This window comes from Ambystoma mexicanum, chromosome 3p, assembly GCF_040938575.1.
Source record: "Ambystoma mexicanum isolate Mex_15411 chromosome 3p, UKY_AmexF1_1, whole genome shotgun sequence".
Classification (NCBI taxonomy): Eukaryota; Metazoa; Chordata; class Amphibia; order Caudata; family Ambystomatidae; genus Ambystoma; species Ambystoma mexicanum.
In genome coordinates this window covers 1075554664-1075567428 of record NC_090925.1, presented here as the reverse complement: position 1 = coordinate 1075567428, position 12765 = coordinate 1075554664, and the positions used below count along the sequence as shown (strand labels likewise).

At 44.0% G+C, this 12765-nt stretch overlaps 1 protein-coding gene across 2 annotated transcripts in view; it reads right to left on the bottom strand.

Moving 5' to 3' along the window:
- JAKMIP2 (janus kinase and microtubule interacting protein 2) overlaps positions 1 to 12765 on the bottom strand; it is a 562748-nt gene that overhangs the window by 31233 nt on the left and 518750 nt on the right. For both annotated transcript variants that reach the window (XM_069652427.1, XM_069652428.1), the window contains exon 20: positions 609 to 812. In XM_069652427.1, coding sequence (XP_069508528.1) covers positions 609 to 812 — 204 coding nt within the window. The remainder of the gene's footprint in view (positions 1 to 608; positions 813 to 12765) is intronic.

Sequence of the window (12765 nt, the reverse complement as noted above, 5' to 3'; positions counted from 1 at the left end):
ATGTGGGCTGATCATCACTTGAAAGGGGCATCTCTTCAGGTTATTCAGTTTCTTGCCACTTTGACTTACTTTCTTTGGAGAATTTTGGGCACCACAAAACCCTAAACAGCCATAAGCCTGCAAAAGCTGACCTGTGTCACCAAGTTCAACAATGTTCAGAGCCACTGATTGGACGGTACAGGTGCACGTCTATCTTTTGGGTGCATGATTTAAAGCTTATTTAGAGATTGGTGTGAAGTTAGCACATTAAAAAGTAAGGTGATTTTACATTAAACTTTGATTCATTTTTTGACTGCCTCCTATTTCTTAAATGAGTTGGCACTTCTATCCATTTCCTTCTGCTCTTCTTCGTCCCCCACCCACCAGGCTTTTTATTTGTTTGTTTTTACTCTCTCTCACACACCTGCTTTTTGTGCCACTGATGTTTTTTCTCTTATACACACTTCTCACCATGTGCATTTCGGATCCAGAAATACCATATCACATTCTTGGATCCAAAAGTCATGTGTTTGTCCCAGAAAAACACAGAAGAGTCCTCATTTTTGTTTTCAATATTTTGGTGCAGATATTATGCCTGAACCTGGATCATGGCCAGGGCCCGGCTGTACCTGGTGGGCTTGCTGGAGCAGCTCCATTCGCTCTTGCAGTATCTGGCAGTCGTACTCTCGGCTTTTTCTCAGCATCTGCCGCCTCAGTTTTTCCACCGCTGTCCGGAGCTCTTCCTGCTGCTTTTCACTCAACATCTCCCCAAATTTGATGACAGTTTCCTGCTGAAGGGCGTTGTACAGTGTGGCCTCCAGCTCCTGGATTCTCTGTGATACAATGCACAAGCACGGCGTTAGATAAAATGTCTCATAAACACACTGGTGAAACTCATTTCCTCCCCGAAAACAAACCTCCTTCCTGCTAATGTGTCTGAAATAAAGCAATATACCAGTGTTTACTTACAGGGGCTGCACCTGTCCCCACAACCTGTAAAACAAAATCCGCCACTGTCGACAACCAAGAGACCTCCGCGCAGTTGTCGAAGTGGGTGGCAGCATTTTAAAATAAAAGTGTATGAAGACGTTGAACCTTGCACTTCAGTCGAATGCAATGAAAGCTCCCTTAAACAGCAGGTCTGTTTGTTTGGGGGTTTGTATTGCATGTGGGATAGTGTGTGGCGATGGGGTTTGTGTGGAGAGGGGACAGGCCAGTAGGGAACATAGTTCCACTAATTCTTTTCGTACACTTAAACCACTGCCTTCGAGTGAGTCTGCACACCGTTCCTTCAACCCTTTGCAGGAGGAAAGGAGACAAGAGCTTCTCAGGTTTCAGCCCTGTGCTTATGGAAATCCCTGTCCCCTCATTTCATTGCCATGCTCCCCCCCCATGCATTTCAGGGAACAGTGACATCCTTCCTCTCATAACAGGCACGGTCATATTCTCCCATTTACTGTTATTTCTCCTGCGTCATCTTGCTCTTCTTATCCCTGATGCATCTGTAGTTTCCTGCTTTACACCCCCCTTTAAGAGCTCTGTCAACCTGACCCCTCCCCCCTTTTAAGAGTCCTGTCTCCCTGCCCAACTCTTGACAGTGCCAAGAGGCCATTCGGTTTGTGGTGTCTGGGATATAAAGAAACATTAGCATAAGATACAAGAAGAATGGCACCCCAGTGGTCGTTTTTCAGGGGGTTTCAATTGTGGTGTCTCCATAAGTGCTCTAACGATGCAGCACTGCTAGGATGCAATACTATATGCCATTAATTCCCATAGGTTTCCATGAGGTGTTAATAGAAACATCTACCATGCATCTGAGTAAATATCACAAGAGAGAAGGGGTACAATCAAAATGTACATTTAATGTCAGTACTTAAGTATAGCATTGGAATTCAGTGTTTTAGCGCTCAATGCTAGTTAAGTAAGGCTTTTTAAATGAAAAGTAGTTCTCAAGGAACAGCTAAGGGCATCTGCTCAAACATAATCCGATCGCCCACAACTAGAATCGCCGGCTTCAAATCTGCATGGCACGTGTCAAGGATGGGCAGACAACAGCCCCACAAACAGCTTCACAATGGTCAGCTATCATATGCATCTCTACCCTCCACCCTCCCCCCCCCGGTAAGCCACAGCTCCTCCCCCTGTCGAGTAGGATGTAAGTTGGGCGCCTGCTTATATCTTATCCTGGGTATCAACTGTTAAGATGGATTTCTGAACTTTGTCCTGGAGGGGCAGAGGTTCAGAAGGCCAGCCTAGTTTCTTGGAACAAGATAACCTCTGGACAAGCCAGACCAATCAAGGTAGCGATCACGGCGGTCAAGACTAGGTCTCAAGAGGGGTGAGGGTGACTGAAAGCCTGCCATGGGCACACAATGCAAGGACACTTACAAATTACTCCAAGCAGGTGTTATATTAAAAATATAGACACATTTATTACAAGGCCTTTGTAATATTGACCATAGCAAAGAATCACGATAAAACTCAAGTAAACCAACACATCACAATCAAATACACTATATATACAATTACCGAAGGGTCTAAAGAGTTAGAAGCACGAAATATGCAGACCACCTAGATGGGGATGAAAACAGGCAGTGCAAGTAATCGTTTAGACCCAGTTCGCCTTCAGAGGCCATCTAACTAGAAGAAAGTCCGAACCCTACCAAGAGTGGAGCCTTGTGCTCAAAAGTACCTGCACACGCTGGTGCCAGTGGGCCAAGGGGAGTCTCTTCAAGGAAGTCAGGCAGTTCAGAGCGGTGAACAAAGGAGGGCGAACAGATCTCCGCTACTCAAGCGCGGCCTCCACTTGAGGGCAGAAGCAGAGCGCGAGTGCGAAAAAGGTGTGCTGTTTAACACAGCGAGGAAAAGCTACGGGCTACTGCAGAAGGGCGACCAGTTCCTAGCGTTGCTACTCACCGGTCCACGATGCAGGCAGACCCAGGCTTCTCCGTGTCAGTTTCAGTTCTGGCAGGTTCAGATACGAGCAGGGGACGTCTCGGCGTCGTGTAGATTCCGCGGCAGCAGAAGTTAGAGTTGAGGATGTCCTAAACGCAGTGAACCCGCACAGTTTGTTACCACAGCAGGGCAACGGAGCGGCCATGTGTATTTCAGCCCAATGTAGACTTCTCACTTCAGACCTCGGAATGCCAAGTGTATTAATCGTGTGAGAGTGCTAAGGACGCGGAATACAACACAACCTGACGGCGGTAACAGAGCAAGACTCCTGTGTAGGCTGGTCAGTCCACTTGATGGCCCAGAGACACTTCCGAAGGCTTACGTGCAGGAGATGATGAAGATGCCGAGAATAGTTGTTCCCACTATTCCAAAGGGTCAAAGTACCAGTACAGGCCGTCTCGTTCGATCAGAGGCAGAATGGTTTCACAGAGCGACAGCAGTGCAGAGGAGCAGTCCTTCAGCGGGTCACCAGCGATTCCTCGGTTCAGCCTCGTAGTTGCAGGATACTTGGCACCTGTATCCCTTGTTCATGAGAACTCAGGAGATCGACATGGTAGTGGTGTTTCCAGCCTCCTCTTATCCAGAGTTCCCTTCGCGCCAAAACGGAGGGGACTCAATGGGAGATCTGCTCACAAAACACTCACACCATACGTGGACCTATCACGGACCACAGTGGTCCCAGGCATTCACGACACACTAGACTCTCTGGCACCCAGGATGTGTATTGGGACCAGACATCCCAGCCCACATCCTGGAGGCGCACACAAGGCCTGTAGAAGCCCGCGCAAGAATCTGTGTTTCGTAGGAAAGTACATGCTCAAATAAGGAAGGCCCCGGGTGGGCTCGACCTGGGGAAGGTGAAGGGGGCAAGACGGTCAGCGGGCAGGACAAAGAGCCTCGTGGTCTGGCCATTTTGGGAGCCAGGCCACCATTTTGGGCTAAGCGCGAGAAACGCGCTTAAACCGCCAAAAGGAGCTCAAAACACAAAGAAACGATCGCTGCCGCCAGTCCCGTCCGTGATTCACTTGCACCGTTTGTTAACAATCCAAAGAGAGTGTCTAGGGCCTGTAGAGTGACTAGAGACCCAAGAGAGCGGTAACTTAGCTTACAGTGCCCTCTTGTGTCATGTTGCGCAAAAGCTGCAACATGATAAAAGAACTACGGAAAACAACGTTTCCCGGTATTGACTGTCTTAAGGGCATGTCAGTTTTCCAGTAAGAATGGAGCGAAAGCCCAGAGGAGTGCGGCAGAAGGCTGCGCTTCTCTGGCAAAGTCTACAGCAAAAAGTTTAGGGGTTGCCACATGGAAGGAAAATTACCTACAATTTAGAAATCTTTCCTAACACCAACCATGACAAAGGCATGCAATTCGGCAATAATAATAGAACTGACAGTCCCAGTTCATGTCAATGTCCTGTCTTCCACATCTATTCCTTAACAAGCATCCTTGCAATTGTACCTTTGTGTCCACGTGTGTGTTTGTTTCTTTCTTCTAGGGGGGCTCCTTTATCCAAACCCAACTCCATTGTAACATGGTACTGATCAATAGGGTGTGTGCACAGGTGGGGCATCGGCTCGTTGGGGGGCTTCCCCGTATGATGTGTGTGTGTGTGTGTGTGGGGCGGGGGCTAGGGGCTTCTCATCAGTTTGGATGTGGGTGATCATTGGGTTAGGATGAGGTCTGCGAGATCAGTGAGATATGTTGTGCTCCTGTCTTAAAATACCTGCAGTAATGGTGTTACGCCATTTACCGCAATGAGGCTAAGATGTAGACACACAAGACCTTCCAATGAGTACGTTTAATGTCACTTTTAACAACAGAGGTCAAATGTAGGAGACATGCTTACTATTGTTGTGTCAGGTACTGTCAGGTTGGAGCAACATATTCTTTTACATACAGTATCATATACTCATTTACATTGGGTCAGGGGAGACACATATTTAGTATAGAAAGGTTTTGGGAAGTTATTATGGGTTATATTTTTAAACAGCCAATTTTGCCCTTAACCTTCATTGCAGTGTATGGAAAATGCCCCAAGCCAAGATGGAGGTTCTCAGTCTAAATTCTAATTGGCTGGAGATTGTTTATAGGGAGGACAGTGAACATTCTAAACTGCCTTTCATCGTCTTTGCCCAGCTGAGAGGTCGTGTGCTTTGCTGCTCCTGCTTAACTTGTTCAAGGGTGTCAAGTTTCAAGCGGTCGAGCGGCATCTTTGAAAATATAACAGGAGTCGTGTATGGAGTTTGGTGGAGACACAGGACAGGAGTGAGAAATTTCCAATTTTCTGAGAAAAGAAGTTTTCAAGTCTCAATCACAAGATAAGTGACTTTCCATGTTTTGATGAACTTTGTAAAAAGGTTATTTTAATTTAAAAGGATTGAAATCGCAAATCTGTATCTAAAACTGAAGCGCGTACGTTTGTTTTCTTTCCTACGTATCATTTCAAACTAGCGCGTGATTTTTTTTCCCATTACTTTGAGCCTGCGCGTGTGATTCTGCGCGTGCGAGTGAAGCGCGAGCGTGAACTTTGGACTCGTGTTTACTGTTCATATACGCGAGGGTTTTTTGTATGTGAGTTCGCATGTGTGTTATATTACGCGTTTCGTATCTGCGCGTGCGCAAGAACAAATCTATGTGGAGCTTTCGCGCGAGCTCTCAGAAGTGTCACGTGATAAAATAAAAGCGCGTGTGCTTTTTCCCGCGATTTGGTTTTTGCACGTGTGCGTATTTTTTGTGAGTTGGACTTTAGCGCGAGTGAGTTTTACTCGCGTCTTGGACTTTAGCGCGTGTGCGTCTTAACCGCGAATTGGATTTTCAGCGCATGTGCGTATTTCCCGCGACTTGGAGTAAAGCGCGTGTGTTTTTTCCCGCGGTTTGGATTTTCAGCGCGTGTGCGTATTTCCTGTGACTTGGAGTAAAGTGCGTGTGTTTTTTCCCGCGGTTTGGATTTTCAGCGCGTGTGCGTATTTCCCGTGACTTGGATTAAAGCGCGTGTGTTTTATCCCGCGGTTTGGATTTTCAGCGCGTATGCGTTTTACCCGCGGTTTGGATTTAGCGCGTGTGCTGGATTTTCCACGTGAAGATTTCATTGCAAGTTTAAAATTCGTTCCTGAGTAAAAGACACTCTAAAAAGAAAATATAAAAACAAATACAAAAACTTTAAAGAACTTCCTTAAACTTATTTGAAGAACTTTAGACCTTGTTCAAGAATCTTGAGAAGACGAACTACAAAGTTAAATATTACATTCATGGACCTGCTGAGAAGGCTGAATGATCTTTAAGATTCTGGTCAACGAGTAAGGAAGTCTGTTCTGCTTATCACTTCTCTGGGCATACTGAAGAGAAGTAGCAGGTATGGTTTTTGACTATTTTGGTTAAGGATATAGAGTTTAAGGTTAGTATAGTAACCCATTGAGTAATGAGGTGTATTACATGTTTATGTTTTAACTACAGGTGAAGAACCAGCAAGTTTATAGCTTCCAGCCTGGTGTTTGTTTATTTGTCCCTTCCCCCTTTCCCCTGGAAGTGAGGTAAACTGAGCGGTTATATATATTATCAGCTCAGAGTCCCACATTTTGGGTGGATTGTCGGGGGTCAGCAGCTTCCGCAGACACCAGGATCTCAGCCTGACATGTTGTAAGTATTTGCTGTGAACATGTAAGAGCTTTTTGACCATATTTAGCCATTAGTGCATATTATCCTTTAGGTTTATGCTGTGAACATGGTCAGCACAATAATTCAGTTTGAAGGAATCTACGGTGGAATATGAGAATTAACACATCCTGAGCCAATGATATGCTAGATTCACACGGGTATACCTCTAATTGTATTGGTTTCGGTCGGTCACACACCATTTCTTTTTAAATCAATCCCTAGTAATCAAAAAAAAAGGTTTCATTGGTATTAGGTTTTGAACTAAGTAAACAGGAAGCGGATTAAAAACAGCATTTCAACCAAGAAAACAGAACATGAATACACATAGCTACGTTTCAGCTCTAAAGTCCTACTTTATTAAATATTCCATTTATTTCATTGCTCAAATGATTTCCACATGTGTTCTCCAAATAGTGATACAATGGTACTGGCCACATACTATAGTCCCTGAAGAAGGCCACATGCAAGCAAATCATTTGCACTGAAAGGTTGACACGTCATGTCAGGCAGAACACTAATTAAAGGGCAGCACAATTGAAATACCTCTTCCAGAGGTCCCGATTAGAGTTAGAGGAGTAGTTGCCCTTCTGAACACAACATTAGTTGCAGGGAAAGAATCCTGATACATGCATGAGACAGTTTGGAGTTGTTTCTTTCCATGATGTTATCAATGCTTCCAGTTGTCTGTAGTATACCATTCGTATGATTTAGTTATTGTCACTGGCATGTCCTTCCTATTTGTATGCAACATTGTCTATGTACCAGCTCTTTCGGTGTTAAATGAATTCACTGATGGTTTATTTTACATTAATTTGTTTTCACAAATAAATCACTGCAACAGTGTGCAATTTATGTGTGCAACTTTTGTGTCTATATATTGACTATGATTGGCGAAAAACACTACTAACCCATGTTTTTACAGATAAGTGTCACCTCCTACCACTGCTATTCTTACCTTTTCCTGGGCACAGTGATTCGAACAGCCCTTTCCTCACATTCTGCTCTGACAAGCTATTGCTAATTCAGGCAACACTCTTTTTTTTTCTTCTACTCGAGCCCTAGGATCTTCTTTGTAAAGCGCTTACTAAAATCTCAGAAGCACCCTTAAGATTGTGCTATTATTGATTATGTGATGCCCCATCTCTTGGTTTATAACCGCTCACATGTCCCCTGCCACCAATCGGGTCTTAGTCTTCCATGCCAGGTGTCAGTGAGGCGTGTATCCTATACTCCCTGCATGCCTTTGCATGGATTCAGAATCACCTTCTACATTAGTAGGATAGCTTAGTTGTGACCCTAACCATTATCCCTGCACGTTTTGCAAAGTTTAAAGGCACACATTTGGCCTCCCAGCTTAGCAGTCAAGATTTACTACTCAGGATGTTGTCCCAGAGAACAATTTAAAAGACTGTCCCTGGTAAAAAAGCCGTCAAACGTTGCTCGTAACTTTACCTCGTTTCCCTTTAAGCTGTTTCACATAGTCAATCCTTTTGATGCCAGATACATTTAGAAGATACATTTCAAGCGGCAAACCCAATCTTTGCCCCCATAAAAGATAATCACGCATTAAAAGTATTGCAAAGCATTCCCTTTCCACATCACACCATCCATACATCTGTCTAAGTTCACACACTTTCCCATCCTCTTCTCTTCTCCCTGCTCCTTTTCCTCTGCATACCAAGGTACGGAAACCATGGGCAGGAGCACAATACCCCAAGGTTCTGCCAATCTAGGCCCTCTGAGACCAATACAGTGGTGATCTGGCACAGTATAAAATCCTTGTAACATAACTTAACAAAACTTAACATGATATAACATATGACACTCGTCTGCCAACTTTTGTTGAGTGTTAGCATAGTAGTCGGAATCCCGCTGTTCTTTAAATTTCACCTGTCTATTCATGAACCGCGTTATTATTAGATGCCCCCAAGCGGTGGCATTGAAGGCATTCTAAATAAATCTTATATCAAACGTGCCATCATAGCTTTAAAAACGTGTTCACTAATCTCTGGATGTCTGCAGTAGCCTGCCTATCTTCAACTAGAACAGGATCAAACCCCCATCCACTTCCGCCAAGTCTCTAATGGCATCTAGGTATATTTTAATAGTAACGAAGGTATGATCTGAAAGGAGTCTCTATTTCAGACTCATGATATTGGGTCTCATCACGTTTGAGGTTGAGTTTGAGGGTAATTCTGACAGAAGTACTGCCAAACCTATTTACCGTTACTGCCACTCAAATTCCCCCCAACAATTATGAATGTGTTAAATCGGGGTGAAATTCACCATTTCGGACTCAACAGGACTCCATAGAGAAATTACCAGATTCACCATGAGGGAGAATTTCAAGGTGGTAATCAGATGATTTTTGGATATATATAGTGGAGTACTTACCTCCAACTAGACGCGGCCGGTAAATCTGCTACTTTTCTCCCACAAATTGATTCAACTGTGCAGGAAACCTGTGCAGTGGCAGTGATTTCTCTGGCACCAATTTACCACCATTTTGTTCTGTACGCCCAAACTTGTAATGAAGTTTTATGGTCTGAGATATCAGAAAATAATCCAACCTTGTGCTGCTACAATGTCTGGCATTTAACACATGTGTACTCAAATGTGTGTGCTGACCGCACCAAATATCATATAGGAAAAAGTCTGTCATTAAGTAACAAATAAAGTGTCTGACGAAGATGGAGAGTTCCTGGATCTTAAACAGTGCAATAGAGATTTAGTTAGTGATATTACACACTTTAACGCCTTGGATTTGGAAAATGTGGAGCTGGAAATGGAAAGAGGCTCCTAATTTTATAGAGGTTTGAGGGAGGAGTTGAAAGATTCCCTGGTCGTTATATAGCCAACACGCCGTCCTTCAGCAAAACATTAATTAACATGGCCATGCAGGTGGACTATTGTTTAAATGAACAAAGGGCAGAACAGTGAAGGGTCAATAATTTATAATTGTTCTTCTAAAACGCGCTTAATACTGGGGACCAGTTTCTAAGCGTAAGTTGAGGGTTGTTCCTGAGCAGAAGAGGTCCAAAGGGGAGTTGGTAGTTAAGGAGCTAGGCCCTAAAGAGTCACAGAGAAGAGTTAGGGTTCATTTGACTAAGGAGGAATGGGAGCAGTGTCGCAAGAATTATTTGTGTATGTACAGTGGCAAGGGAGGTGATTTCCTAGGTAATTGTCCCAGAAGGACTCAGAAATTAAACTCCCTAGCACTTAGCATGTGGCAAACACACTTCAGTCAGCAGTGCCTCACATCACAGGCAATGTATCTTTGTTGTAGAAGGGAGCTTTGAAGGAAGTGATCCAGTGCTAATTGATAATGGGGCCACTGGCAATTTCATGGACTGAGGTTTAGCAAAGACTCTTAGAATCCCTTTTTTTGCAGAAGATAAGGGTAGAATAGGTGAGGGTGGTAGAGGGTTCTGCACTTTCTTTGAGCCCGATTACCCATAAGGCAGTGTTCCTACACTTAGAAATAAATTATGCCCACAGGGAAGAGCTGCCTTTTGAGTTGCCCCTCAATTAGTTTTGATCCTGGGAATATCTTGGCTAATGTTTCGCAAGCCTCACATTGACTGGGAGAGAAGAATGGCATTGGTCAGGTTCACCTTCTGGGTAGCAAATTGTCTGGAGGGAGATTCCAGCAGATATTAGAGGTAGTAGGGTCTGTATTAGGAACCTGTTTGGCTGAAGAGGTGGCCTCTTTCTCATAACATGGAAGCAGCAGTGGGTACGTTCCCAGATTGCTAATTTGATTTTTTAGAATGTTTTCAAAAAGCCAGAGGTGGGAGCACGTCCTTGACGTTGGTCATATGACTGCAAGATTGAGCTCGAAGCAGGAGCCCTATTCTGTGCAGAAGGATCTATGCTCTTACGGTAAAGGAGAATGAGCCTCTCAAGGAATATTTGGATTAGAGCCAGGTCAATGGTGTTATTCACTATTTCCAATCACCTGCTGCTTCCTCACTATTGTGTGTGCCCCTTAGTATGGTTTGTCACTTATAATGTATTGACTACAGAGCCTTGAAAAAAATCAACAACTGATATCCACTTCCTTTGATCGCAGTAACACTGGATCAAATTGAAGGGCCCACCATCTTTACCAAACTAGATTTACATGGGGCCTATAATCTAATAGGTGTCCAGAGGGTGACGCCCAAGTTTGTCCTCAATTAGTAGTTGGTCATCCTTTTTGGTTTGAGTATTGCCCCGGCGCATTCCATTAAGCCCTTAGGAAATTCCTGGATGCTTTTGTGATTGTTTATATAAATTACATATACATTATATATAGATGGTATAGATGATATATTACATTTCTTATCGAATCAGGTGCATAATCAGAATAATGGCAGATTAGTCTTTAAAAAATTAAGGGAGAGTAATCGCCCATTTCGGTATCAGCGGCTTATTGTTTGAGCTGAGCTGACACACATGCATCATCTGGAAATATATTCCCTTCTAGTTAGAGCAGAGTGAGACACAGGTAAACCAGGAGGCAGAGAGGAAGAGTAAGGAGATTTGTAAGGAGTGGGTGGTTAGGCAATTAGTTTGACTAACCACCTTCTCATATCTCAGTTCAAGCTGGAGGGGTGAATGAGCCCAGCGTTTGAAGGCCTGGAGATTAAATGTTTCAGGTGGCTCTTTGGGGTTTAGCAGCTCCTGCGGAACTTGGTGTGCCATGACACAATTAGGCCCTGGGAATTTTGCCTAGTTGCTATGGTGTGATTGCCTCAGAAATAGATGTTGCTGCCACGGTCGTGTTCCACCAAGGGCTGTCCTTGGTTCTGCTACCAAGTTGGCGGCCGGGACCAAGAGTTGGCTCATATTAAACCAATTTCAAAACATTTTTTGGCTACATCAAAAGTGTAGAATTCAGTAGATGAGAGTCTGTTTGACTTTCGAGTCCATTCACTTGGGGACACACATCAATGTAGCTGGATAAATCAAGATCTTGAGAGGGTCAGGGTTGTGTATACAAACCCATTAGAGGCACCCGGATTATATAAGTCTGCCACTTGATAACATCCTTTTACTGGCAGTGCTGTTAATATCGAGAACTGCTGACCACCAGCTGCAAGAACATTGCCACAGCCCCTCATGATTCAGAGATCTATGAACGCCTGGTTGTGGAGACAATTTAGGAGAACTTGGCAGGGGTGGTTAATGCCCCATCGGCTACATCTGCAGAATATTGTTCAACACTGTTGTTACCATCACAGTTCTTAGGCACGCTGCACTGACTTGTTTGTGCTCAAGAAGATATCTGAAAAAATGGATAAAATCAGGTGAACAGACATCCTAGTTTCGGAGGGGGTGGGGTTCTGGTTTTTCACGCATGTCCTCCTGTACCAAAAATGCTCCTTATCAAAGAACTCCTCTAGGTGTGTGTGTTTGTGTAAGGCAATGGTGTCTGAAGCATTTCTGTGACAGTCTAAGCAAACACATCTTTTAATTCTACCTACACACTCAGTGAAAATAAAGGACAGGAAGAAAGACAATGTGGAACAGTGGCACAGACTACAGGGGGGTGAAGGTTTTCAGACTACCACAACCTCTCCCAACCTCTCTTCAAATTCTCCCAAAAAATTGGCATCTCTTAAAACTGGCTAAAGACTTGTTGGAATACCTTGATACTAAACCACATATTACATACAGCCAGGCTCCTACATTGAGGAATTTATTGTGTACTTGATGCATGAGAGACACACCCCAGACTGGAGATTGGTTGCATACAATGCGCAATGGTGGCTTCCATAAATGTGGGGGTTGCTCAATGTGCCCATTTGCCTTTGAAACAAATGAGATTCATTTTGGAAACACAGGCCCTCAGAAAGTGGCCACATTTATTAATTGCAATTCTAAATGTGTAATTTACTGCATTATTTGTATCTGTGGTTCACATTATTTGGGTAACACAATCCGCGCTTTAAAAGTTAAGATCCGTAAACATATCAGTATGATTTCCAGTCAAGAAGCCAAATACCCATTGGCCATGCATTGGCAACAGTACCATCAAATGGACAACACTAAGGATTTGCGGTTTGTAGGAATGATACAAGTATCCACACCGCCCATGGGTGGGAACCGAGAACTTATGTTGAGGGAGTTTGAATCTCGCCTCATCTGCAAATATAGGACAGTCCATTGTGGTCTTAACACAGACCATGAGTT